Genomic DNA, 27,855 nt, shown 5'->3' with positions numbered 1-27,855 from the left:
ACACAGCAACTACAGCACACAGGTAGACTGGAGAGACACACACACACAGCAACTACAGCACACAGGTAGACTGGAGAGACACACACACACAAGCAAACTACAGCACACAGGTAGACTGGAGAGACACACACACACACAGCAACTACAGCACCAGTAGACAGGTAGACTGGAGAGACACACACACACACAGCAACTACAGCACACAGGTAGACTGGAGAGACACACACAGCAACTACAGCACACAGGTAGACTAGACACACACAACACACAGCAACTACAGCACACGGTAGACTAAGAGACACACACACAGCAACTACAGCACACGGTTCAGGTGACTAGAGACACACACACAGCAACTACAGCACACAGGTAGACTAGACACACAGACACAGCAACACACAGCACTAGCAGCACACAGGTAGACTGGAGAGACACACCACACACCAGCAACTACAGCACACAGGTAGACTGGAGAGACACAACCAGCAACTACGCACACAGGTTGACTAGACACGCACACCCGCAACTACAGCACACAGGTAGACTAGACACGCACACACCAAGCACACTACAGCACACAGGTAGACTAGACACGCACACACAGCAACTACAGCACACAGGTGACTAGACACGCACACACAAGCACTACAGCAACAGGTAGACTGAGAGACACAGCACACACACAGCAACTACAGCACACAGGTAGACTGGAGAGACACACACACACACAGCAACTACAGCACACAGGTAGACTGGAGAGACACACCACACACACACAGCAACTACAGCAGCACACAGGTAGACTGGAGAGACACACACACACACAGCAACTACAGCACCAGGTAGACTGAGAGACACACACAGCAACTACAATAGACACACGCAACTACAGCACACAGGTAGACTAGACACCCACACACAGCAACTACAGCACACAGGTGACTAGAGACACACACACACAGCAACTACAGCACCAAGGTAGACTAGAGACACACACACAGCAACTACAGCACACAGGTACGAGACTGAGAAAACACGGAGACAGACAACACACACACAGCAATACAGCACACAGGTAGACTGGAGAGACACACACACAACAGCAACTACAGCACACAGGTAGACTGGAGAGACACACACACACAGCAAACTACAGCACACAGGTAGACTGGAGAGACAACACACACACAGCAACTCCAGCACACAGGTAGACTGGAGAGACACACACACACAGCAACTCACAGCACACAGTGATGAGAGCTAGAACGAGACTACACACAGCAACTACAGCACACAGGGTAGACTAGACACACACACACAGCAACTACAGCACACAGGTAGACTAGAGACACACACACAGCAACTACAGCACACAGGTAGACTAGAGACACACACACAGCAACTACAGCACACAGGAGACTAGACACACACACACAACAGCAACTACAGCACACAGGTAGACTGGAGAGACACACCACACACAGCCAAGCTAGCAACGCTACACAGGTAGACTGAGAGACACACACAGCAACTACAGCACACAGGTAGACTAGACACACACCACACACAGCAACTACAGCACACAGGTAGACTAGAGACACACACACAGCAACTACAGCACACAGGTAAGCCTAGAGACACACACCAGCAACTACAGCACACAGGTAGACTAGACACACACACACAGCAAATACAGCACACAGGTGACTGAGAGACACACCACACAGCCCTACAGCACACAGGTAGACTGGAGAGACACCACACACAGCAACTACAGCAACAGGTAGACTAGAGACACACACACCAGCAACTACAGCACACAGGTAGACTAGAGACACACACACACAGCAACTACAGCACACAGGTAGACTGGAGAGACACACACACACAGCAACTACAGCACACAGGTAGACTGGAGACGACACCACACACACAGCAACTACAGCACACAGGTTAGACTGGAGAGACACACACACACAGCAACTACAGCACACAGGTAGAGACTGGAGAGACACACACACAGCAAACTAAGCACACAGGTAGACTAGAGCGAAGACACACCACACAGCAACTACTCTGTGTGTGTGTCTAGTCTACCTGTGTGCTGTAGTTTCTGTGTGTGTGTCTAGTCTACCTGTGTGCTGTAGTTGTGTGTCTAGTCTACCTGTGTGCTGTAGTTTCTGTGTGTGTGTCTAGTCTTACCTGTGTGCTGTAGTTGCTGTGCTGTTACGTGTGGTCTGGGCTCAGTCCTACCTGTGTGCTGTAGTTGCTGTGTGTGTGTGTGTCCCTCTTCCAGTCCTTACCTGTTGTGCTGTACTTGCTGTGTGTGTGTGTGTCTAGTCACCTGTGTGCTGTAGTTGCTGTGGTGTGTGTCTCTAGTCTACCTGTGTGCTGTAGTTGCTGTGTGGTTGTCTCTAGTCTACCTGTGTGCTGTAGTTGCTGTGTGTGTGTGTGTCTAGTTCTACCTTGTGTGCTGTAGTTGCTGTGTGTGTGTCTCTCCAGTCTACCTGTGTGCTGTAGTTGCCTGTGTGTTGTGTTCTCTCCAGTCTCTGAGCCTGTGTGCTGTTTGTAGTTGCTGTGTGTGTGTGTGTGTCTTCTGCCCAGTCTACCTGTGTGCTGTAGTTGCTGTGTGTGTGTGTGTCTCTCCAGTCTACCTGTGTGCTGTAAGTTGCTGTGGTGTGTGTGTGTGCTCTCCAGTCTCACCTGTGTGTGCTGTAGTTGCTGTGTGTGGTGTGTGTCTAGTCTACCTGTGTGCTGTAGTTTGCTGTGTGTGTGTCTCTAGTCTACCTGTGTGCTGTAGTTTGCTGTGTGTGGTGTCTCTAGTCTACCTGTGTGCTGTAGTTTGCTGTGTGTGTGTGTGTCTAGTCTACCTGTTGTGCTGTAGTTGCTGTTGTGTGTCTCTCCAGTCTCCTGTGTGCTGTAGTTGCTGGTGTGTGTGTGTGTCTCTCCAGCTCCTGTGTGCTTGTAGTTGCTGGGTGTGTTGTGGGTCTCTCCAGTCTACCTGTGTGCTGTAGTTGCCTGTGTGTGTGTGTGTCTTCTCTCCAGTCTACTGTGTGCTGTAGTTGCTGTGTGTGTGTGTGTCTCTCCAGTCTACCTGTGTGCTGTAGTTGCTGTTGTGTGCGTGTCTAGTCTACCTGTGTGCTGTAGTTGCTGTGTGTGCGTGTCTAGTCTACCTGTGTGCTGTAGTTGCTGTGTGTGCGTGTCTAGTCTACCTGTGTGCTGTAGTTGCTGTGTGTGCGTGTCTAGTCTACCTGTGTGCTGTAGTTGCTGTGTGTGTCTCTCATCCTACCTGTGTGCTGTAGTTGCTGTGTGTGTGGTTCTCTCCAGTCTACCTGTGTGCTGTAGTTGCTGTGTGTGTGTGTGTCTTCTACCTGTGTGCTGTAGTTGCTTGTGTGTGTGTCTCTAGTCTACCTGTGTGCTGTAGTTGCTGTGTGTGTGTCTCTAGTCTACCTGTGTGCTGTAGTTGCTGTGTGTGTGGTGTCTAGTCTACCTGTGTGCTGTAGTTGCTGTGTGTGTCTCTCCAGTCTACCTGTGTGCTGTAGTTGCTTGTGTGTGTGTGTTCTCTCCAGTCTACCTGTGTGCTGTAGTTGCTGTGTGTGTGTGTGTCTCTCCAGTCTACCTGTGTGCTGTAGTTTGTGTGTGTGTGTTGTCTCTCCAGTCTACCTGTGTGCTGTAGTTGCTGTGGTGTGTGTGTGGTCTCTCCAGTCTACCTGTGTGCTGTAGTTGCTGTGTGTGTGTGTGTCTAGTCTACCTGTGTGCTGTAGTTGCTGTGTGTGTGTGCTCTAGTCTACCTGTGTGCTGTAGTTGCTGTGGTGTGTGTCTCTAGTCTACCTGTGTGCTGTAGTTGCTGTGTGTGTGTGTGTCTAGTCTACTGTGTGCTGTAGTTGCTGTGTGTGTCTCTCCAGTCTACCTGTGTGCTGTAGTTGCTGTGTGGTGTGTGTCTCTCCAGTCTACCTGTGTGCTGTAGTTGCTGTGTGTGTGTGTGGTCTCTCCAGTCTACCTGTGTGCTGTAGTTGCTGTGTTGTTGTGTGTCTCTCCAGTTACCTGTGTGCTGTAGTTTGCTGTGTGTGTGTGTTCTCTCCAGTCTACCTGTGTGCTGTAGTTGCTGTGTGTGTGCGTGTCTAGTCTACCTGTGTGCTGTAGTTGCTGTGTGTGCGTGTCTAGTCTACCTGTGTGCTGTAGTTGCTGTGTGTGCGTGTCTAGTCTACCTGTGTGCTGTAGTTGCTGTGTGTGCGTGTCTAGTCTACCTGTGTGCTGTAGTTGCTGTGTGTGCGTGTCTAGTCTACCTGTGTGCTGTAGTGCTTGTGTCGTGTGTCTAGTCTACCTGTGTGCTGTAGTTGCTGTGTGTGCGTGTCTAGTCTACCTGTGTGCTGTAGTTCTGTGTGTGCGTGTCTAGTCTACCTGTGTGCTGTAGTTGGCTGTGTGTGCGTGTCTAGTCTACCTGTTGGCTGTTGTTGCTGTTGTGCTGTCTAGTCTACCTGTGTGCTGTAGTTGCTGTGTGTTCGTGTCTCAGCTACCCGTGTGCTGTAGTTGCTTGTGTGTGTCTCCAGTCTACCTGTGTGCTGTAGTTGCTGTGTGTGTCTCCAGTCTACCCTGTGTGCTGTAGTTGCTGTGTGTTCTCCAGTCTACCTGTGGTGCTGTAGTTGCTGTGTGTGTGTCCAGTCTACCTGGTGTGCTGTGTTGCTGTGTGTGTGTCCTAGTCTACCTGTGTGCTGTAGTTGCTGTTGTGTGTCCAGTCTCCTGTGTGCTGTAGTTGCTGTGTGTGTGTCCAGTCTACCTGTGTGCTGTAGTTGCTGTGTGTGTGTCCAGTCTACCTGTGTGCTGTAGTTGCTGTGTGTGTGCCCAGTCTACCTGTGTGCTGTAGTTGCTGTGTGTGTGTCCAGTCTACCTGTGTGCTGTAGTTGCTGTGTGTGTGTCCAGTCTGACTGTGTGCTGTAGTTTGCTTGGTGTGTGTCCAGTCTACCTGTGTGCTGTAGTTGCTGTGTGTGTTGTCCAGTCTACCTGTGTGCGTATCTGGTTAAGTTGCTGTGTGTGTGGTCCAGTCTACCTGTGGTGCTGTAGTTGCTGTGTGTGTGTTCAGTCTACCTGTAGTGCTGTAGTTGCTGTGTGTGTGTCAGTCTAATCCTGTGTGCTGTTAGTTGCTGTGTGTGTGTCTAGTCTACCTGTGTGCTGTAGTTTCTGTGTGTGTGTCTAGTCTACCTGTGTGCTGTAGTTTCTGTGTGTGTGTCTAGTCTACCTGTGTGCTGTAGTTGGAGCAGTGCTGGATGATTCTCTGCATCTCCTCGTGGACCAGCTCTACACAGCGCAGACTGGGATCCTCCAGTCTCTTCACCTGTCTCTTCACAAGCAGCTCAAACGACACCTCGGGCACAAACAGGGCAGGCCGCGGGCCCTACACACACACACAGACAGAGACTACATTACCCAACAGCCTCTCTGGCTAACAACACGCAACTCATCTCAACTCACAATAAATCACGGAGTCGATAAAGTTATTCTTATCCAATCTCAAAGAAACGAAAACACCTATCAAAACACTCAACATTCCATCATTCTACTCTGCAAACGAACATTTTTTTTTTTTTTTAACTAGGCAAGTCAGTTAAGAACAAATTCTTAATTACAATGACAGCCTACCAGGGAACAGTGGGTTAACTGCCTTGTTCGTGGACAGAATGACAGATTTTTACCTTGTCAGCTCGGAGATTCGATCTAGCAACCTTTTGGTTACTGGCCCAACGCTCTAACCACTAAGCTACCTGCCGTCTCATACAGCTAAATATGTGAGTCTGTATAGATAAACATACTGAACAAAAACATAAAACACAACATGCAACAATTTTACTGAGTTACAGTTCATAAAAAGGAAATTAATAAATGTGTTAGGCTCTAATCTATGGATTTTACATGACTGGGCAGGGGCGCAGCCATGGGTGGGTCTGGGAGGGCACAGGCCCAACCACTTGGAAGCCAGACACACCCACTGGGGAGCCAGGCCCAGGCGATAAGAATATGTTTTTCCCCACAAAAGGGCTTTATTACAGAAAGAAAAACTCCTCAGTTTCATCAGCTGTCCGGGTGGCTGGTCTCAGACAATCCCGCAGGTGAAGAAGCCGGATGTGGCAGTCCTGGACAAGCGTGGTTACACGTTGTCTGCGGTGGTGAGGCCAATTCTCTAAAATGACGTTGGAGGCGGCTTATGGTCGAGAAATGAAAATTCAATTATCTGGCAACAGCTCTGGTGGACATTCTAGCAGTCGGCATGCCAATTACCTACTCCCTCAAAACGTAAGACATCTGTGGCATTGTGTTGTGTGACAAAACTGCACATTTTAGAGTGGCTTTTAATTGTCCCCGGCACAAGGTGCACCTGTGTAATGATCATGCTGTTTATTCAGCTTCTTGATATGCCACACCTGTCAGTTGGATGGATTATTTTGGCAAAGGAGAAATGCTAACAGGGATTTGTGCCGAAGATTTTAGAGAAATAAGCTTTTTGTGTGGATAGAACATTTCTGGGATCTTTTATTTCAGCTCATTAAACATGGGACCAACACTTTACATGTTGCGTTTATATTTTTGTTCAGTTTAGTAGCACACAATACAGTATATAGCATTGCACACTCACCGTAGCATTCCTAATAGCTGTTAGCACGTCTATGGTGGTCAGACCTCCTAGTGGGTCCACAGACTCCAGCGTCCGACCAAAAGTCTCATGGAAAATATAACAGATTCGTGCTCCACCACACCTGAAAGAGAACGGTCCACTGTTACATATACATGCAACAAAATGTTTAAAATGTGTGATCAATGTATTAGCCTAGTTAATTTAGACCACGTAATCTACCCACTACATTGGACTGCAAAAGCTTCAAATTGGTTGATTTGTGATGCTATACTTGTATGCCCCCTTCTGGTAACTAGAGGTACAAGGATGTTTGAAAAAGGTTCTCCATCCCTCCTGTCTATATCTTCAAATAAATGAAAAGATAATAATATATAAAGGCCCAGTACAGTCAAAAATGTGATTTTCCTATGTTCTTTATATATTTGGTATGAGGCTGGAATAATACTGCGACATTTTGGAAATGATAATGCCTTTTAGTGTAAGAGCTGTTTGACAAGACCGTCTGAAATGTCAGCTTGTTCGGTGGGATGGAGTTCAGGTCTTCCATGGTGACATCACCAGGTGGTAAATTAGTTAATATACCAATAAGACAGATTTCCATACCTCTCTGCCAATATCAGCCAATGTTCCCCTTCCTACTCAGACCACTCCCAGACAGTACTAGCAAGATTCTTGCTTGAGAAATTGCCCTCTGCTAAGAAGCTATTTTTATTTATTTTTGACCATTTTAATTGAAAACAATAACTGAAAGGTACGTAATTGTTACCCAGAAATGATTTGAGCGACAAAAACAGCTGCATTGGACCTTCAAGAGAAAGAAGAAGTTACTCACAGCTCGGTTGTCTCTATGTACTTGGCGGTGCCCTCGATGGTGTGGCAGTACTCTGCAGCAAACTTCGTGATGAGCTGCAGCAGAGTAGAGCTCTGGTCTTCTACAGGTTCACCGTAGCTGCTCAGCAGGGACTGGTACTGGGCCGCCAGCACGTTGATACGAGTCTTTAGCTCCGGGAGACAGTCTCTGATGTGGTGCATCAACAATCTGGCAAAGGCAACAGACAACATGATAGTTGGTAGATTCTAGAGTGACATTACACTCTAAAATTATAGTTGGCCAGATGTTTTTAAATCTCTAAATTACTCTTCTGTTGAGGCCTTGTATGCCTAATATATTATTTCTTTCTCATTCCCAATGTTCCTTCTAAACTGTGCGCGTGCGTGCAGTAGCCCCAAGACTGCCGCGCAGAGGGAAAAAAATCCGCCCACGGAGAAAAGCACGAGATTTAACTTTTAAACTTTAGAGTTTTCCCCTGTTAGTTAACACTATCAACGTTTCCCTGTACTGTGGCAATTGTGATCAAATCAATGCAAAATTAGCCACTTTCAATGCAACATATCGAAACAAAACTAACTATGCAAAAGATTTTGCTGTAGGCAGAACACTTCGAAGTAGGATTCTATTGCAGCACGACTTAGCCCGTACTCTACACAGACCGGTGCGGCATAACCAATCAGAGCTGCATAGGTCTATATGCAAATAGACCATTGCCATATATGGATCTGTGCCATTTAATTTGAACTGGACTGTGTTTACAGGATGAGCGGTCGTGAGCAGATGTGCTTGTTTTGAAATCAAAGCGAGAGCTGCATGTAGCCACGTGTGCACATTTTGTTCGTTTCCGTTAGTGAGTTATTAGCCCGGTTATAGATCATTTGTAGTCCGCAATAGGGGCGTGGTTGCTTCCTACAAGAGCACAAAACGTACATTTCTGGACATCTTTGAAAAGCGAGTCAGGTAAAGGCCTTTTTTTGTCTTAAAGGAGCATTGTATTTTGAGACAGGCTTGAATAAGCTAAGTAGCATAATTTGTCTGAGTCTCTGTAATAAATGGTATGGGAATAATAATGCATTTCATTTTGTAAAGTGGTTTCTTGCATCAAACACAACAACATTTTCAGTCACCTTGTCTGAAGGACAAGTGGATAAACAGGTCAATGTCGAAACCTGTATGTGTTTTTCCAAAAGTTTCATGTAATGTAGGCCGACATTGAACACCACACATTGGTTGCTACTGTAGGCTGATTGACAGAACAGCGATTTCTATGTTAAAATGTTATGGGATGCATTTTCTCCATTGTTTGTGATGGTAGTCCAGTTTGCTCTAAAGCAGACCTGAAATTTGCTAAGTGTCCATTTTTTTGTGGACGGAACATTGCTCATACCTGTTCAATGTTCTAGCCAGGTATTTGGTTCCGTTTCTGTTGGCGAGGGAGGGATACCTCTTCTGTAGGAAGGCATATTCATCACGGATGGCGTCGGCCACTGTCTTCTTATTGTTGATGTCCAACTGACTCCTGAAGAAAGGCATGAAGGATAGGACTGTGAGTTATTTTACTACCAGCTCCTCATTCAGTCAGCCTATTGAGTCCACTGGTCCCACTCACACAGAACTACCCTACGCCTTGACCTCTTTCTCCTCTCTCTCTCTCTCCAGGTGAAATACCGCGACTAGTGATGACCAGCCACCCGACACCATCCCTGCCTCCAGACCATCTTTCCCATTCCTCATCCCTGACCACCGGTTTTCACTGGCAACTCATCCCACTCGGACTTCAAAATGGCCAGAGTCGCTCCCCTCCTCAAGAAACCAACACTCGACCCGACGTAATTAAAAAAAGAATAAATACAGACCGGTATCCCATCTTTTCTTTCCAAAAAACGTCAGCACGCCATCTCTCCAACTCCCTCGCAGAACGAGCTTATTGACCCTAACCACTCAGGCTTCAAGACGGGTCACTCAACCGAGACTGTTCTTCTCCGTGTCACGGAGACTCTCTGCACTGCCAAAGGTGACTTTCGCTCCTCTGTTCTCATCCTCTAAAAATCTAGTCACTGCCTTCCGACACAAGTGAACCATCAGATCCTCCTCTCCACCCTCTCAGGGCTGGGCGTCTCAGGCCCTGCACACTCTTGGATTGCATCCTACCTGGCAGGCCGCTCTTACCAGATGATGTGGATATGATGTTTGTCTGCACCACGTGCTCTCACTACTGGTGTCCCCCAAGGCTCGGTTCTCCATACAGACACTCTACTCCGTCATATCCTCACATGGTCTCTCCTATCACTGCTATGCAGATGACACTCAACAACTTCTCCTTCCCCCCCCCTTCTGACACCCAGGTGGCGACACGCATCTCTGCGTGCCTGGCAGAGATGCGTGTCAGGCTCAACCTCGACAAGATGGAGCTACTTTTCCTCCCGTGGAAGACCTGGCCGCTCCAAGACTTTTCCATCGCGGAGAGTGCAAATAACTTTGGCGTGAGCATGGACAACACCATGTCGTTCTCTGCAAACATCAAAGCAGTGACTCTCTCCTGCATGTTTATCCTCTACAATATCAGTAGACTACTACCCTACCTCACACAGGGAAGTGGCGCAGGTCCTAATCCAGGCACTTGTCATCTCCCATCTGGACTACTGCAACTCATTGTTGGCTGGGCTCTCCGCTAGTGCCATCAAACCCCTGCAACTTATCCAGAACTTTGAGGAAAAATGTACTTTCTATGACAGATAATTATGTGGTTGTCCCACATAGCCAGCTTAAGATGAATGCACTAACTACGTCGCTCTGGAGTCTGCTAAATGACTCAAAATTAAAAGTACATAGTACAGTAAAAGAAAATCCTAACAAAACTTAAGGAATGCTGGCCCTTTTCCCATTTTGATCCTAAGTGACTGTTGGCTTCTAACACCATTATATACTGGATTTTCCATAGGTCTGAACCCTTGCTATATTCAACATGTTAGAGACCGAAGATGATTGTGTCATGGTGCAGACCTGTTGACCACGCCAATGAGGCCAAGTTTAACAGGGATGACCCGGCCCATCAGAACGTCCATGGCATCTGTCCCAGCGTCCATCAGGTCCAGTTTGGTCACCACCGCTAACGTCCTCCTGCCTACACAGTGACACAAATACCCAGAACCCATAGTCAAAATGCATATCAGGGTAGGAGTGTTAATCTAGGATCAGGTCCCCCCCGTCAATAAAATCTTATTCATTATGATCTGAAAGGCAGATCCTAGGTCGTCTACCTTACTCTGAGAAGCTTTATGAATTACAGGACCAGATCCACAGCCATGATAACCAAACCTTTCCACAGTTACCTCCAAATAGGGACAGGAGTTTAGCCTATAACTAGAGGCTAGAGTTTTCCTGGTCAAGTGAGATAGTCAGGAAAAACTCCTGGGCCTACATCCAGGTAATCAAGAGTTTTTGTACAGCGGTGTACGCCACGGCGTGTCTGATATAAGGATTAGAGAAAACAGTAGGTGACAGACAATTAAGGTTAACAGAGAGAGCAAGAGTGGTGGAGAGAGGAGAGAGACGCAGAGACCGGTAGAGAGACAGACAGACACACAAAAAGAAGAGGCATAGACAAACAAAAAAGGAGAGAGAGACAGTGAAGAAGAGAAGAGATTTGTAGGCGTTTACCGTCGGGGTCGACCTCGCGGGCAACTTTGAGGGCCTCTGAGGTGGCCATGTCTGTGTTGGCCGCAGTCACAGCCAGGATGATAGAGTTGGGGTTAGAGATGTGCTTCACGATCAAGTCTTTGATCTGCACCTCTATGTCTTTGGGCTGGTCTCCCACTGGGACCTGGGTAGAACATGCACACACACACACAATTAATTCCTGCCCATATCATAGTTCAAACCATACTTGGAGTTCTATCTCCCTCAATAAACTTGGAAAGAGGTGGTTCAGTGCATGAAAGATAGGTGATCTCAGTGCCTGGGATCCTAAGACTTGTGTTAGCTCCCAGAGCTAATGCCTAGGCGTTAGCGCAGACAGCTAAATAAGTATTGTGGCGGGTTCAAACCAACTCGATCACACTTGAGCAACTCAATTCGCTTTTATATTTGAAATTAAAGCACCTTGCTTTGTGTGTACCTTTGTGATACCTGGCAGATCCACTAGTGTGAGGTTGACTACGTGAGGGGAGAAGATCTTCAGGTGAATGGGTTCATCGGTGATTCCCTGGAAGAAAACAAAGAAATGTCAACTCAGCAGTTGGCAATCTGTTCCGACATTGCTTTGGACTACCTTTGCATCAAATAATTTGTTATTGTTGACATACCTTGTTATTGCCAGAAACTCTTTCGGTTTCAGCTTCGATCTCGAGCCTGATTTCATCGAAGTCTGTGTAGATCTAAAAACAAAAACATGTTTATCAATAATGCGCAGTATAAGAAATGATTCAATTCTGTTTTACATAGCTGCATACGACAAATGTAAATGTGATTTACTATAATCTGGACCCAACCGCAAAAGACCACTACAGAAGTCTAAATATAATCAAATCTTACAAATGTAATCATAAAGATAAAGAAAAAAACATCCTCCATCAATGCCATTTACAGTATAGCACATCACAAAGATTTCTCTGTTCACGCATGAAGGACCTAAAGCACCAGAGCAAATTACTGTGTCTGCACACATCTCGACCGCATGCTCTGCCCTACTCCCACATCTCGACCGCATGCTCTGCCCTACTCCCTCATCTCGACCGCATGCTCTGCCCTACTCCCTCATCTCGACCGCATGCTCTGCCCTACTCCCTGCATCTCGACCGCATGTCGCCCTACTCCCTATCCTATCACCGTATATTACGCCCTATTCCCTCATCTCGACCGTATATTTCGCCCTATTCCCTCATCTCGACCGTATATTACGCCCATCCCTCATCTCGACCGTATATTCGCCCTATTCCCTCATCTCGACGTATATTACGCCCTATTCCCTCATCTCGACCGTATATTACCCTATTCCCTCATCTCGACCGTATATTACGCCCTATTCCCTCATCTCGACCGTATATTACGCCCTATTCCCTCATCTCGACCGTATATACGCCCTATTCCCTCATCTCGACCTATATTACGCCCTATTCCTCATCTCGACCGTATAGTACGCCCTATTCCCTCATCTCGACCGTATAGTACCCCTTATCCCTCACGACCGTATATTACACCCTATTCCCTCATCTCGACCGTTATACTACGCCCTATTCCCTCATCTCGACCGTATATTACGCCCTATTCCCTCATCTCGACTCGTATATTTACGCCCCTATTCCCTCATCTCGACCGCTATATGAGTACGCCCTATTCCCTCATCTCGACCGTATAACGCCCTATATCCCTCATCTCGACGTATATTACACCCTATTCCCTCATCTCGACCGTATACTACGCCCTATTCCCTCATCTCGACCGTATACTACGCCCTATTCCCTCATCTCGACCGTATACTACGCCCTATTCCCTCATCTCGTCCGTATATTACGCCCTATTCCCTCATCTCGACCGTATATTACGCCCTATTCCCTCATCTCGTCCGTATATTACGCCCTATTCCCTCATCTCGACCGTATATTACGCCCTATTTCCTCATCTCGACTGTATATTACGCCCTATTTCCTCATCTCGACTGTATATTACGCCCTATTCCCTCATCTCTACTTTATGCTCTGGGCCATTCCGTCTAGAAGACAGTACTGCTGTACATCCTCCTGTGTCTTTGTTTGCCTGCGACTGAAAGGGTGTGTGCCTGAGGTGATTTAAATAGGATTCCTGTCAAACAAACTCTCCAGACAAAGCTACAAAACCCATATAGCTTTTCCAGTGATCTTCAGTCAGTAAATCAAAACAATGCTTTGCATGCATGCCTATAATCAGGTCAAGCAAGTTTTAAGCTGCATGTCTATTTGTAACAGTGAAAGGGCAGGGAACTCCACTGAGATGAACAGATAGTTGGAGGAGGTGCGTCGCTCTGTCAGCAACTTGCAGGCGTTGAACCAACACAGAAACTAGCTCTGAGGAATGGTTACTGAGACATACCTTGCTTTTGGTGTGTAGAAACTTGCCCCATTCCTCTCCATCGACGCCTATGGGGACATAAACACAAGACCGTGTCATTCCCATTCCCCAGCCGGTCTGGCAGATGTCATTTGGAGTAGGACTTTAATGACCAGTGTTGTGATGATAGAGCGGGTCCCAATTCACTCCCTAACCCCTTTACCGTGGCCCTAACCCATGTTTGCATATCTGAAGGATCTGGATAGACATTAAAAGTGCAGTGGTGGAGCTTCCACCAGATCAAGTACATCTTACAGATCTGTAAAGCAAGGTTAGGGGCCAGGGGAGTGAATTGGGACCGGCTGATACTGTCATTGGGTCGGGTTGAGTTGTTCAGCTGGGATGGGAATACATCCTGCAGGCCAATAACCCAGAGGCTTGAACAAACAATACAGTGAGAAATGTTGTTTGTCAATAAAAATAATATGCCTGTGAGACAAGCCAAAGCATGGTTGGTGCGTTATGGGGAGCACAGGCATACGTACTACCTAGCTACCAAACACCTTTGATAAACAACAAAGTTCTTCTTTCAACTAATAAATAACTGTATTAGTTGGATTATTTAAACAAATATTTACCTACCAAACTAACAAAACAAAATCAGCTGTTTGAGGACAGCTGATTTTTTGAAATTTGCCCTTAAAAGTCATACTTACCATGATTTCTGACAAAGTTGACACCGATCATGCACTCCGGAATAGTTTTTATTTTATACAGGATGTCCTTATACAGACAATCAAGTGTTTTGTCTGAAACACCAGACTGGCCTTGTTGGGCTTGATTCGCTGAATCAAGTTAAGCCAAAGTTTGGCAGCTTAATCAAGTCTACAAAAACAATAGGCAGGATGGAAGGGGGGCCATATGAAAAGGGACAGGCCTCGAGTAAGAAGCTGATGATCGAACACAGACAAAAAGGCAAGGAGAAACAATGAAAAGGAGACCTTTGTAATAGCTCCCGTTTTTCCAGGCATTGGGGTCTGTGGTTCAGGAGAGATCAGATGACAGGTGAAAATGGTTAGCCGTTAGCCTAGCTGCAGCTCCTGCACCATGGCCATCTGCAGCAATGCAGTACTTTTTTGGCATGATCCATCCAGTGTGTGACTATTCACAACAGCAGGGCACAGGCTTGGTTTTGTGTTCAAATGTCTTGGGATGACATTGAGGATTGAGTAACATGACATTGCACGCTGTTGTGACTTAATGGCTCAGTAATAATATTTAGGAGCCTCTAGATATAACGTGAGTAGAATCTAAGGGGAAGCCTATTTATTTGTCTATACCTTGCCATATTTACTGGAGTATATTAGCTAGCTACTATGGACACTAGCTGGATAGTAGCTAGTACTCAGACGGAGTGCTGCAGACTTGAATATATGCAGAGTTATCAACACAGTGACACACAAAAAAAAAAAAACAGCAGACAGTCACAGAAGGACAAAGTCTGAACTAGAGGAATGTAAACAGTAATCTAATGACTGTAGACATGAGAGGGACAGGGAAGGGGGGTCAACAACAACATGTGCCCTGCAGAGCCACCGTGCAGCACAGCTCCCTGGGACTGACATGCAGAAGAAATGTCAGCCCACAGAAACACAAGGTTGAACTTCACTCAACTTCTAGAGTTTTCCCTGTTAACACTATCAACGTTTCCCTTTACTGTGGCGAATCAATGCAATATTAGCCACTTTCAATGCAACATACCAAAAAAAAAAATATATATATATATATACACGACGTAGTATGCAAAACTAACCATGCAAGAGATTTTGTTGTAAACAGAACGCATAGGAGTAGGATTCGATTGCATCGACACGCACGACTCAGCCCGTACTCTACACAGACCGGTGCGGCATAACCAATCAGAGCTGCAGTAGGTCTATATGCAAATTCACCATTGCCATATCTGGATCTGTGCCATTTACTTTGAACAGGACTGTGTTTACAGCATGAGTGGTCGTGAGCTGATGTGCTTGTTTTGAGATCAAAGCAAGAGCTGCATGTTGCCACATTTTGTTCGTATCCTTTGCAATTTAATGAATTATTAGCCTAGTTATAGATCATTTGTAGTCAACAATAGGGGCGTGTACATTTCACAAAACGTGTACATTTCTGGACATCTTTGAAAAGCGAGTCTGGTAAAGAGCTTTTTTTTTGTTGTCTTAAATGGGCAGTGTTGTATTTTGAGACAGTCTTGAATAAGCTACATAGCCAATAGGCAGAGGGTAGAATAATTTGTCTGATTCTCTGTAATAAATGGTATGGGAATAATAATGCATTTTATTTTGTCAAGTGGTTTCTTGCATCAAACACCACAACAACATTTTCAGTCACGTAGATAAACAGGTTAACGTTAAGCACTGCATGTGTTTTTCAAAAGTTTCATGGAATGTAGGCCTACATTGAACACCAGACATTGGGTGCTACTGTAGGCTGATTGATAGAACAGCTATTTCCATGTTAAAATGTTATGGGATGGATTTTCTCCATTGCCTACAATATGATCAAATAGCTACAGTAGCCTACTTGGACACTGTTTTAACTAACTTAAAGTGGGTACAGCCTCAGTGTTCACAGTAAACGCGCGCTGGAAGTTGCACAGAATTTCCCCAACGTTCAAGTTTGCACTCAGCAGAGTGTACAGAGGCATCTTTTTCAAAAACCTTGGTTGGAGGATTCCCTTGCAGAATTAGAAGGGAATAGCCTAAGCAGAGGAGGGCTCCTCCAACCAGGCTTTCTGAAAACCTGGGAACTTTTGGGGAAATTCGCTGAATTTTGCCACCCTAAAGCAGTGATAGTGTTGTGTTCACAGTACCATTCTCCTCGCTGGTCTTCCTGCGGTCCTCTGGGTCCACGTGGACCAGCTGGAGGATGAGGGGCCGACGGGTGACAACACCAGTACCACGGGGCAGAAGGTCTCTGCCCACCAGAGCCTCTAGCACCGAACTCTTCCCACTGCTCTGGAGACAGAAACACATAGCATGCTCACCTACAGAGCGAAAGTAAAAGTGAGCTAGTAGTAAACATCGTTCAACTGAGGCTACGACAGCCATGACTCATCACAAGTCAAATAGTTTCACATCATTTGAACCTAACTGGCCTCACCTCAGCTGCGCCTGGATGCGGTTGACCTAATTTAGCTTGGGCTCGATTCATGTGTGGCAATTATAGAACTGACGGGGTCAAGGATTTCTCAAAAGATCCCCTCGGTGTGCATCTGTCCTTTTGGAAAAGCACTAATGAATAACGAGACCAGAGCAGACACACACTTGGAGCATCCAAGGGGCTGCCTTCTTGTCGCCATGGCACCTTCAGTTCAGACGGTTGCCAAAGGGCTGAGATAGTGACAAAGAAGGTGACAGACCAGTGAAGGTGTCTGAGAGAATGTCATGCTTCTGTAAACCTATTAGGTAACACCTAGGCCAACAAGAGCTGTGTGTGGAGAGAAGATTACAGGTGTAGCCTATATGATGATAATAATTCATTGGATTTATATAGAGCTTTTCTACCAACTGAGGAACTCAAAGCACTTTACACAGTAGGGGGAACCATTTTTGTGCCAGAATGCTCACCACACAAGCTCTTAGATGGAGAGGTGAGGAGTGATATGCCAATTAGGAATAAGGGGGATGATTCGGTGGCCATGACAGCGGCGTTAACATCCCTACTCTTACGATATGTGCCATGGGATTTTGAAATGATCACAGAGAGTCAGGACACCCATTTAACATCCCATCTGCAAGACGGCACCCTACGCAGTGCAACGTCCCCTTCACTGCCCTGGGGCATTGGGATCTCTATCCTTAGACCAGATGGAAGAGTGCCCCCTGGTTAGGGTTTCCGTTAAGAGAATTTGGCACAAGACAACGTGATGGGCAACATTTAAAATGACCAGACATCCATTTGCATTGGGTGTGTAACACATTAGGGCATCCACCCAAGGTGCTCGAAAATCACATTTAGATTATTGTAATTCATTTTAACAGAACAGAAATATGCCTGTAACGTTGTAATAAAATAAAGTAGAACAATGTTCTTATACCAACATGACAGGTTTATAAAATAAGAAAAACATTGCCCATTGTGTCTTAATCCCTGGTATAAATCATAAATTAATATATAATTTAAGAAAAGACATTTCGCCTAGAAGAACAAGACCCCTACACAGTAATACAAATTCAAAATATAATATTAGTATAATATAATTTGCGAACAACCTGTCCTATAGGAAACTTGTATGAAATGTTTTATTAATAAATAACAGCTGTTTTCAAATACAATCTAGGCCTCTAATTTAAAATGTAGCATAGGCATGAACATTTTAAATGAGGTGTAATAACTAAACATAGCTGTCTACAAACACTGGGCCAGAATGGATCCAGCTTGTCAAATTAATGTTAGATTTGACTTTTCTTAGCAGGTCAGGAGAATTAACGTAGCAGGTCAGGAGAATTAAGGTAGCAGGTCAGGAGAATTAACGTAGCAGGTCAGGAGAATTAACGTAGCAGGTCAGGAGAATTAACATTTGGAAAAGGGTTAGCTAAACCCCCMCCCCCCCCCCCCAAAGATATTGACATTAATTTCCCTTCTATCCATGACTGGGTCAGCCCGCCCCACTCCCAGTGGAAAGAGGACACTCTAGGTAGCCACAAAACTTAGAAATTATAAAACTGATGTTGGACAATAAAATTCAATCTATAAATAAACTATTTGTTAAGGCTGGTTCATTGAGAGAAAGCTTATTTTACAACGCTCCTGTGAAACGAGGCCCGCGCCATGCATTCATGAAAGCACTTGTTTCCAAAACTCAAATTAAGGAGGTAGTAATTTGCCTCTAATTTACTTGCGTTTGCGGCAGAACTTGGTCTGCTCAAAGTGAGCCGCTGCTGTTGGGGAAGTCAAAACTGTCCAACTACTTGCTCCTTGGAGCCAAGGTTACTTTGTCCTCAAGAAGGTACGATCTTGAGGCAATCTTTACTCTGTTGGCAGGCACACTGGAAATGGGGTACACTTAGCTGAAGTCCCTTACATGCTGAACAGACCGCTCGTCCTCCTGCGCATGTTGATTTTGTCCACCCACACGCGATCAGGACACAGGTTGAAGGACATCAGGTTGAAATATCAAAACGAACTCTGAACGAACTATATTAATTTGGGGACAGGTCGTAAGAAGCATTAAACATTGAAAGATGAATCACCCACGTGGGTATATGGTCCTAAAAACCAACGAGGAGATGGGAGAGGCAGGACTTGCAGCACATCAAGCGTCACAAATAGAACCAAGTTCTATTTTAACGTCTGGCTACGCAGACGCTTGTTAGTACGCGCGAGCACTGTTGGTGCAATGATTGAATAGCATGTGTACATTTATTTTGCAACGCTTGCGCAGGCGGTGTGGTCAGCATGGTACATTCAATCATTGCACCCACACTGCTCGTGCGTCTGCGTAGCCAGTTGGTAAAATAGAACTTGGTTTTATTTGTGGCATGATGCGGTGCAAATCACCTCATTGGTTTTTAGTTGCATACACCCACGTGCCATCTCCTCACTGTTTTTTGGGGAGCAAATACCCACATGGGTGAATGAAAGCTGAACTGAGGTCCATACTCCAGTCCAGGTGGTAGCGGTAATGCACCAGTTGGTTGCCAACTGACATATAATGAATGATAATTCAACCAATAAGAAAAGGGAGGGATGTCTTGGAAGAATTAATTGATGTTTTCATTCATCAAAACCACTGAAGTCTTCAAAGGCTAGGAGAGGGATACCAGTGTAAACAAATCAGTAAATGTGTAATACGTACATTTAGAGACATGGGATGCCATTACATTTCAATGGCACCTTCTGCTGAACACAGCTGTTTTAACATTACACAGGGCTAACGTTAGCCAGGTTCCACGGTCTGTCAAATTCGCTATAACCAACTAGTTAGCAGCTCATGATTCATAGCCACTAACGTTAGCCAAGCTAACTATCTAGCTAGCTAACTAAGTTGCTAAAGCTAAGGTAATTATAGTAACGTTAGCTAACCTTTCATCGAAAACACAGTACACGTAAATGTTCATGTACTATGAAATATCTCGAAGTGGAACTGCGTGATACAGACAACAGTACTATAGCTAACGTTAAGGGAATGAAACTAGGTGAAGGGATGCTAGTTAGCTGGCCAGCGATTCTTACCTGCGTTCCAACAACAGCAATCTGCGGCAGCTGGATAATGTCTGCGCCAACTGTATTAAACACATCTTGTAATTTATTGATGACAGGGATAAGGGCCTCCATGGCTCTGAAAATGTAGCACCTGTCAAATAAACGACCTAACTAGCCTGCTAAACACAGGCACAAAGTCATACAACGTCCCTTACACTGCCACCTCTTACCCGGCCCAGAAAACTGCGCACAAAATAATTCAGCGTTGCATTGTGGGACTATGAGTTTTTTATATATTGTAATGAAACAAGCAGGGGGCAGGGGCCTGTTGCACAAAAGTAGAATTAAGACATCCGGGATAAATGACTCAGCTGAGCTCAATGAAGCCAAAACATGTGCGTCCAGGCTTAATTGGTTGCACAAAGACCAAGCCAGGATGAGCAGACACGGATTCATTAAGCCAGGTGAAACCAATCCTGGATAGGTGCGCGCTCACGGCTCACTCAAATAGACCCCGCCACAGATCACAGATTAACTGATTTACCATGGCAACTAGAGCCGCTACTTTCCCCGTCGAAGCACAAATCCTCATGGAGGCATACGAGGAGGTAAAAGATATAATTAAGAAGAAAGGCAACACCGCCACAGTGATAAAGCAAGAGAAAAAAGCGTGCAAGTATTGCAGACCGCCTGAATGCGTAAGTAGTGCACAATTACACACTCACCGCTCCGCTGAAACATCACAATTACATTCAAATATTTAATTCACATCTCCAAAAATGCAGTTGTACTGTGATTATGAAACGTTACATTTTTAATTGAAATGCACTGCAGATATGAGTGAAAATGTGTAAAGTAACTCCATCACACTGTATAAAAGCTATGATACATTTTTTGATATTTTTACTGAAAACAAGACAAAAATACCAAGTAATTTTTTGCAGTGTGACTCCATTAAATGTGTGTGGTGTGGTGTGTGTGTGTGTGTGTGGTGTTGTAGATTAAACATGAACGGGCCAAAACGGACATGGCAGCAGGTCAAAATCAAATACAAGAACATTCTGCAGAATGGTATGGTCCCTGACTAATATTTAACAAAGCACAAGCATATATTGTACCCAGAAGGTGCCTGCTCACACATTGTCTGTACTGTTTTAGCAGTGAAAAAGAATACCCACAGACAAGGCACGGGTGGGTCACCAAAGGCTGACCTTACCCAGCAGAAGGAACATGGCCTTGGAGCTAAATAAAGGCAGGCCCGTCTTAGAGGGATCCCGGGGGGAAAGAGACGACATAGGTTCCTCCCAAGATGCCACCCGCTTCATTCAAGGTATTGTCCTTCCATCTCTACATGGGATACAACCACATTCATATTGAATCAATTTGGACTGTCTGACTTTGGTTTACCTATTGCCTTGCAGTGTCTGGCAGCACTGTGCTCCTGTTAGAGCCACCAGCACAAGCACCAGACGATGCTGATCCAGTGAGTACTCCATCAAAGCATACTGTAGGCCTGGCATGTCTTGTCTACTAGCTTCAATATGAATCCGATTAAATGTTATAGGGTGAAGGCCCCAGTGCAGCAGCAACAGCACATGATGGAGACGATGATGAGGAGGATACCATCTCTCTGGATTCCAGAAGGCATGAGGTATCATGTTAAGACTGTGAAAGTACTATTTACTCTACAATGGTGAGGAGTCCTCATCAAAATCAAAAAATCTAATTTATTTACAGGACCCAGATGCTATACAGTGGAAAACCAGCCTGGCAACATAGTGCGTATTAATAAAAGGACACCACATCCTGCCAAATTCCAGCTGCGCTAATTGTATTGTGTTCACAGAGCTCACAAGCTATCAGAAAGTTGTATGGCAACCACCTCCGGCGCCAAATAGAACTGGCAGACATAGACATTCAGTACAAGAAGAAAAAGATGGAAAATCTTGCACTGGAGTCCGAAATAAAAAAGAGACAATTAGGAAACTGGACCTTGAAATAAAAAAACTTGAGAGGGAGGTGAGATATGCCTTCAATGTACACTGTATGCTAACTGTAACACAAATGTATTACATTATTTTTCTTTCCTCCCCCAGCTCCAAGAAGATGACACAGCCTCAAAATAAAAATTAGGTATATTCTCGTAAAGTCAAGTGAGCCATGACATATGAGCTCTTATTGTGAGCACACAGGACGGTGGCATCTTTCTAAGTTTTTTTTAATTTCCCAGCAATCAGTACAACCAAGTCATCGTATATAGGCATCGCCCTCTTTTGCCCACCCCCCCAGCACCAGGTGTGGCCACTAGCCTATATGAAGGCCCAAAATTGTGTGTTCCTTTCTGCTGCTCTGACAATGGCATGCCCATTCGTGCGAGATGTGGTGGATGAAGAAAACATTGTGCTGAGGAGAGCCTTCAGGCGAGAAAGGGTCTTCAGGACCGGTTGGACCCACTGGCCTCCCTGATGACCATCTATATGAAAGATACAGGTTTCTGCAGATGGCATCAGGTATCTATGCAGACTACTGGTCCCAGGATTAAGCACCGCACTGCACGGAGCACACGATGTGGAGCAAATGGTTTGTGTGCCTTGCGCTTTTTTGCTAGTGAGCCTTCCTGTACTCAGTGGGGATGCAGAACAGCTGAACAAGGCCACAATTGCCGCACAATAAGAGTGTGTGTCTGGCTATCAAAGCATTAGCAGATGTCTTCATCTCCTTCCCTGGCCACAGAAGACTCTGTGACATCAAAGAGAGTTCTATAGGATTGCAGGTAAGAGGATCTACAAATTACAGGACAACTGTTAAACCATAGTAGGATACTCATTACTTTGTGTACAGGTTCCCAATGTCATTGGTGCAGTGGACTGCACCACAATAAGGATAAAAGCCCCCTCAGGGCCCATGAGGCCGATTTGTGAATAGGAAATCCTTTCACAGCATTAATGTTCAGGTGAACATAACTTTTTGATATTGTCCATTGACGAACACTCTGCATTGCCAGTGATGTGCATTGATTGTGTAATATTCCTCATCTTATGATTTCAGATGGTCTGCAATGCTGACTGTGTGATCAGCAATGTTGTGGCAAAATGGCCTGGCTCAGTCCATGACTCCAGAATCTTTCGGGCCTCCTGAAATCTATCAGTGCCTATCACAAGGTAAGCCACACAACCCCTATTTATAACCATCATGGCTGTGTCAAGAATATCACTTGTGTTATGAGGTAGTAATGATGAGATTTTGTGTTGACAGGTGAATTCTCTGTGTGTTGCTGGAGACAGGGGGTATGGCTGCCAGCCTTTTCTCCTGACACCTTTCACAGACCCCAGGAAGCACAGCAGGCTACAACCATGCCCATGCCAGGACCAGGGCCAGAGTTGAAATGACACTTTGCCTCCTGAAGGCACGCTTTCACTGCCTTCACAAATTAAGGGTCAGCCCTGTTAGGCATTGTGATATTACTGTGGCTTGTGCTGTCCTCCACAATGTGGCCTGCCTGAGGAAGGAGAGGGCCCCAGAGTGCCACCAGCCATGGACTGGGACAATCCGGCAATCTTCCCTGATGACGACAGTGGTCGGCTGCTGAGGGACCAATATGTGTTGATTATTTAGTTAGTATGTGTGCTTTCAATTTTGGTTAAATATGTCCTGCGGTGGCAGAGGAATTTGGGTTTTTTTGGGTTCGTTTTTTGACGAATTTGCCTCTTATGATGTTTGTGCGGTATACTGTGTGTAATACAAGGCTGCAGGGAGGCTACTGCATCCATTCATTTGTCTGTTCAGTTGATGTGTATGGATTTGTCCTGCATTTATTTTAGTGTGCAGACATGCAGGGTGTGTTATATACAGACCTTTGAATGTGTATGTATCATTTTGTATAATATGCTTGGATTCTGTGCTTTCCATCTTGTAGAGTCACTGTGACTTCAGTTTCGAAAGGAGCTGATGGTTTACCTGCTTTGTTTTGTCCTTATTCAATAAAGGAACATAATGTTACACATTGTGTTTTTATATTCATATGGAATGTGTATTTGTTTATATGACAGAGTACTAGGGCCACACTGAAGAAAAAGGATAAAGTCATACATTTATGAGGCTGGTTCTTTCTGCAGAAAAGCTACATATTGTTTTTACAGTTTTGATACTTATGACAATGTGATACTTAATATTCTGGCACATCAGCATGTCTTTGTTTATGAAACCATACTGAAGTACAATTTCACGAATGCCCCACATCTGTCATTTAACAACTGTCCTCCTAAAACAACTGGTTACAATATTATGACTTGTGTTTTTTTCCCCTCTGTGGCCCTAATATTCTATCATTTTATATATAGCCTTATAGTCTATGGGAAACTGTAAATTATCTAATGATAGCAACATCATCTAAAAATCATTTTTTATCCAAAATCATTGAATTAATGATCACAAACGTTTAAATAATAACAGTGGGTCTAGTTATATGTGATAACAATGTATAGTGAGCAGTGAAATAACTATTGGTTTCCATTTGTGGTGACTGCTGACTGACATTAGGGATGAGATTAAATAGATCCTGGAATTTAGCCTGGTCTGGAGCAGGCTAGCTCCACAGAATAAATCTCCATGGTAATTTATACCATAACATATCCTCCTGCCCCCTATCCATCTTTAGTGCAACCGGATTACGGATCAATTGAGCCAGGATCACCAAGATATCCTGGCTTAATCCCTTATCCTAGTTTTGTGCAACAGGCCCCTGGTCTCGAACCCTTGACCTTCTAGCCCGAGGTCCGGCACGCTATCGACTGTGCCGCAAAACCATGCTCGAGCGGCAGAGTCGATTTCCGCGCTTATAAACCCAGGGTCGTTACAATATATTTTTTGTTTAACTTTAATTTAACTAGGCAGGTCAGTTAAGAACAAATTCTTATTTACAATGATGGCCTATCAAAAGGCAAAATGCCTCTTGCGAGGACGGGGGCTGGGATAATTTTTTTCAATGTTTGTTTTAAATACAACAGAACACACATCACGACAAGAGATACAACACTACATAAAGAGAGACCTAAGACAACAACATAGCATGGTAGTAACACAACAACAACATGGTACAAACATTATTGGGCACAGACTACAACACAAGGGGCTGAAGGTAGAGGCAACATTACATCGCGCAAATCAGCCACAACTGTCAGTAAGTGTCCATGATTGAGTCTGAATTAAGAGATTGAGATAAAACTGTCCAGTTTGAGTGTTTGTTGCAGATCGTTCCAATCGCTAGCTGCAGCTAACTGAAAAGACGCGCGACCCAGGGATGTGTGTGCTTTCGGGACCTTTAACAGAATGTGACTGGTAGAACGGGTGTTTTAAATGGAGGATGAGGGCTGCAGTAGATATCAGCTGAATCAGGGTTAGTTTGGCAGCTGGGGTGAAAGAGGCGCGATTACGATAGTGGAAACCAAGTCTAGATTTAACTTTAGCCTGCAGCTTTGATATGTCCTTTACATATGGAAAATATTAAAGGAACAGCTCACAAATGTTGAAAAACTACACTGAACGAAAATATCAATGCAACAATTTCAAAGATTTTACTGGGTTACATTCAGTCAATTGAAATAAATTAATTCGGCCCTAATCTATGGATTTCACATGACTGGGTGGTATACTGTATTTTATGATATAACGGTATTGATGCAGGGACTGGTTTGTGTTTTTACTTAAAGGCATTTGAATGTTTGGTTTGTTAAATGTGATACGGTACTCGAGTCATCTCTCTCCATGCCACTTTCCACACAGACCTAGCCCCGCCCCCTGTCAATCAAGGAGCGCATTTGTTGTTCTTCGATCACGAGACACCTGCATTCAGTCTGCATGATCAATGCAGCACATGCAACATTGTTGATTAAAAATATGCTGTTTTCAGTTTGCGTCTTCATATAAATCCACTAGCGTTCTATAATTACACTATTAGTTTGTGTTTCATACATCTGCAAACGGCTAGTTTGTATTTTCTAAGCAAGTTGGGTCTAAATCATGTTAGCAGGTAATTCTAATTAGTTAGCTGGCTAGCTACCCTAGCTAATACATGTACTGAGTTCGAGTAAACGTAGCTAGCTATACAGCCTGATAATACCAGGGATGGTGCCTAAATCAGCATGTTGTTTGTGCAACAGTATCTTCTAAATCAAAGAGGAATACGTAAAGCATGCATATTTTAGCTACATTAAGTAGTTAAGAAATAACATTAAATGTAGCCAGAGTGTCCCATAGGAAATACTGGCCATCACTTTGTTCATATCCCTGTCACAATTACTCCTCCCTGGCATTTTCATTCGTTGTCATGTCAAACAACACTGTATTCAAAGTGCCCACTATTTAATACAGTACTCTTTTTAATTGGTTAATGTTGCATATGTAACCGTTTAACTTTCGTCCTTCCCCTCGCGAACCAGGGACCCTCTGCACACATCAACAACAGTCACCCACGAAGCATCGTTACCCATCGCTCCACAAAAGCCACAGCCCTTGCAGAGCAAGGGGAACCACTACTTCAAGGGCTCAAAGCGAGTGACGTCACCGATTGAAACGCTATTAGCGCGCACCACCGCTATCTAGCTAGCCATTTCACATCGGTTACACAGGATTACATTTTTTAAGTCATGTTAAAAAAAAATCTGAGCAGTAGATCTCAGCATGCATTTTGACTCAGTGTTCTTGAAAAGGTTGGGGACCACTGTTCTAGTTTTCCCTGTTAACTCTATCAACGTGTCCCTTTACTGTGGCAATTGTGATCAAATCAATGGAATATTAGCCACTTTCAATGCAACATAACAAAACAAAAATAACATTGCAAGAGATTTTGTTTTAGGCAGAAAGCGTCAGAGTAGGATTCTATTGCATTGACACGCACTACTCGGCCAGTACTCTACATAACATAAACCATCAGGGTTGCAGTGGGCCTATATGCAAATAGACCATTGCCAAATATGGATCTGTGCCATTTACTTTGAACTGGACTGTGTTTACAGGATGAGTGGTCGTGAGCAGATGTGCTTGTTTTGAGATCAAAGTGAGAGCTGCATGTAGCCACATGTGCACATTTTGTTCATTTCCTTTGCTAGATATTTTGTTTTTGGTAATGCCAAGGAAATTCCCAACCCTGATTTTCTCACTACATTAATCAGTGCCTAAATATTTTGTTAAGTGACTGTTGTCTTGGAAAATACATTTTGCTTTACATTGGTGCAGCATGAATCATGTCAACACTGGTAAATGTATACTGAATAAAAATATAAAAGTAACATGTAAATTGTTGGTCCAATGTTACATGAGCTAAAATAACATTTCCATACGCACAAAAAGCTTATTTCTCCAAAATGTTGCGCACAAATTTGTTTACATCCCTGTTAGTGAGCATTTCTCCTCTGCCAAGATAATCCATCTATCTGACAGACGTGGCATATCATGAAGCTGATTAAACAGCATGATCATTACACAGGTGCGCCTTGTGCTGGGGACAATAAAAGGCCACTCTAAAATGTGCCGTTTTGTCACACAACACAATGCCACAGATGTCTCAAGTTTTGAGGGATCGTGCAATTGGCATGCTGACTGCTGGAATGTCCGCCAGAGAATTGAATGTTAATTTCTCTACCATAAGCCACCTCCAACATTGTTTTAGAGAATTTAGCAGTATATCCAACCGACCTCACAACCGCAGACAATGCCAGCCTCCACATCCGGCTTCTTCACTTGTGGGATCCTCTGAGACCAGCCACCCGAATAGCTACTGAAACTGGGTTTGCACAACCGAAGAATTTCAGCACAAACTGTCAGAAACCATCTCAGGGAAGCTAATTTGCGTGCTCGTCATCCTCACCCTGGTCTTGACCAGACTGCAGTTCAGCCTGACTTCAGTGGGTAAATCTTCACGTGTGTTCTCTTCACACGTTTCAACTGTACTGGGCAAATGACAGACCAGAGTGCCCCATGGTGGTGGTGTGATTATGGTGTGGGCAGGCATAAGCTTCGAACACAATTGCATTTTATAGATAGCAATTTGAATGCACAGAAATACCGTGATGAGATCCTGAGGCTCACTGTCGTGCCATGCATCCGCCGCCATTCTCCTCATGTTTCAGCATAATAATGCACAGCCCCATGTCGCAAGGATCTGTAT

The 27,855-nt window shown here is 44.7% G+C and overlaps 1 protein-coding gene and 1 long non-coding RNA gene across 3 annotated transcripts in view; one reads left to right on the top strand and one right to left on the bottom strand.

Annotated features, from left to right (window-relative positions):
- The window catches only part of LOC111952544 (dynamin-1-like protein), a 26,278-nt gene extending 6,340 nt beyond the window's left edge, over nt 1-19,938 (bottom strand). For both annotated transcript variants that reach the window (XM_023971346.2, XM_023971347.2), the window contains exons 1-11: nt 19,722-19,938; nt 16,357-16,501; nt 13,527-13,573; nt 11,765-11,836; nt 11,578-11,664; nt 11,121-11,283; nt 10,464-10,584; nt 8,848-8,979; nt 7,461-7,667; nt 6,629-6,749; nt 5,237-5,392 (exon numbers count right to left, since the gene is read on the bottom strand). In XM_023971346.2, the coding sequence (XP_023827114.1) occupies nt 5,237-5,392; nt 6,629-6,749; nt 7,461-7,667; nt 8,848-8,979; nt 10,464-10,584; nt 11,121-11,283; nt 11,578-11,664; nt 11,765-11,836; nt 13,527-13,573; nt 16,357-16,501; nt 19,722-19,823 (1,353 nt within the window). In that variant the 5' untranslated portion in view covers nt 19,824-19,938. The remainder of the gene's footprint in view (nt 1-5,236; nt 5,393-6,628; nt 6,750-7,460; nt 7,668-8,847; nt 8,980-10,463; nt 10,585-11,120; nt 11,284-11,577; nt 11,665-11,764; nt 11,837-13,526; nt 13,574-16,356; nt 16,502-19,721) is intronic.
- Nucleotides 19,939-21,127: 1,189 nt separating this feature from the next.
- LOC139023032 (uncharacterized) lies at nt 21,128-21,913 on the top strand. Its single transcript, XR_011474099.1, has 4 exons — nt 21,128-21,174; nt 21,256-21,342; nt 21,429-21,710; nt 21,788-21,913. It is a non-coding gene; the product is annotated as an uncharacterized lncRNA (long non-coding RNA).
- The last annotated feature ends 5,942 nt before the right edge of the window (nt 21,914-27,855 follow it).

Source organism: Salvelinus sp. IW2-2015, linkage group LG26, assembly GCF_002910315.2.
Source record: "Salvelinus sp. IW2-2015 linkage group LG26, ASM291031v2, whole genome shotgun sequence".
NCBI lineage: Eukaryota > Metazoa > Chordata > Actinopteri > Salmoniformes > Salmonidae > Salvelinus > Salvelinus sp. IW2-2015.
This window is presented reverse-complemented; position numbering and strand designations above follow the sequence as displayed.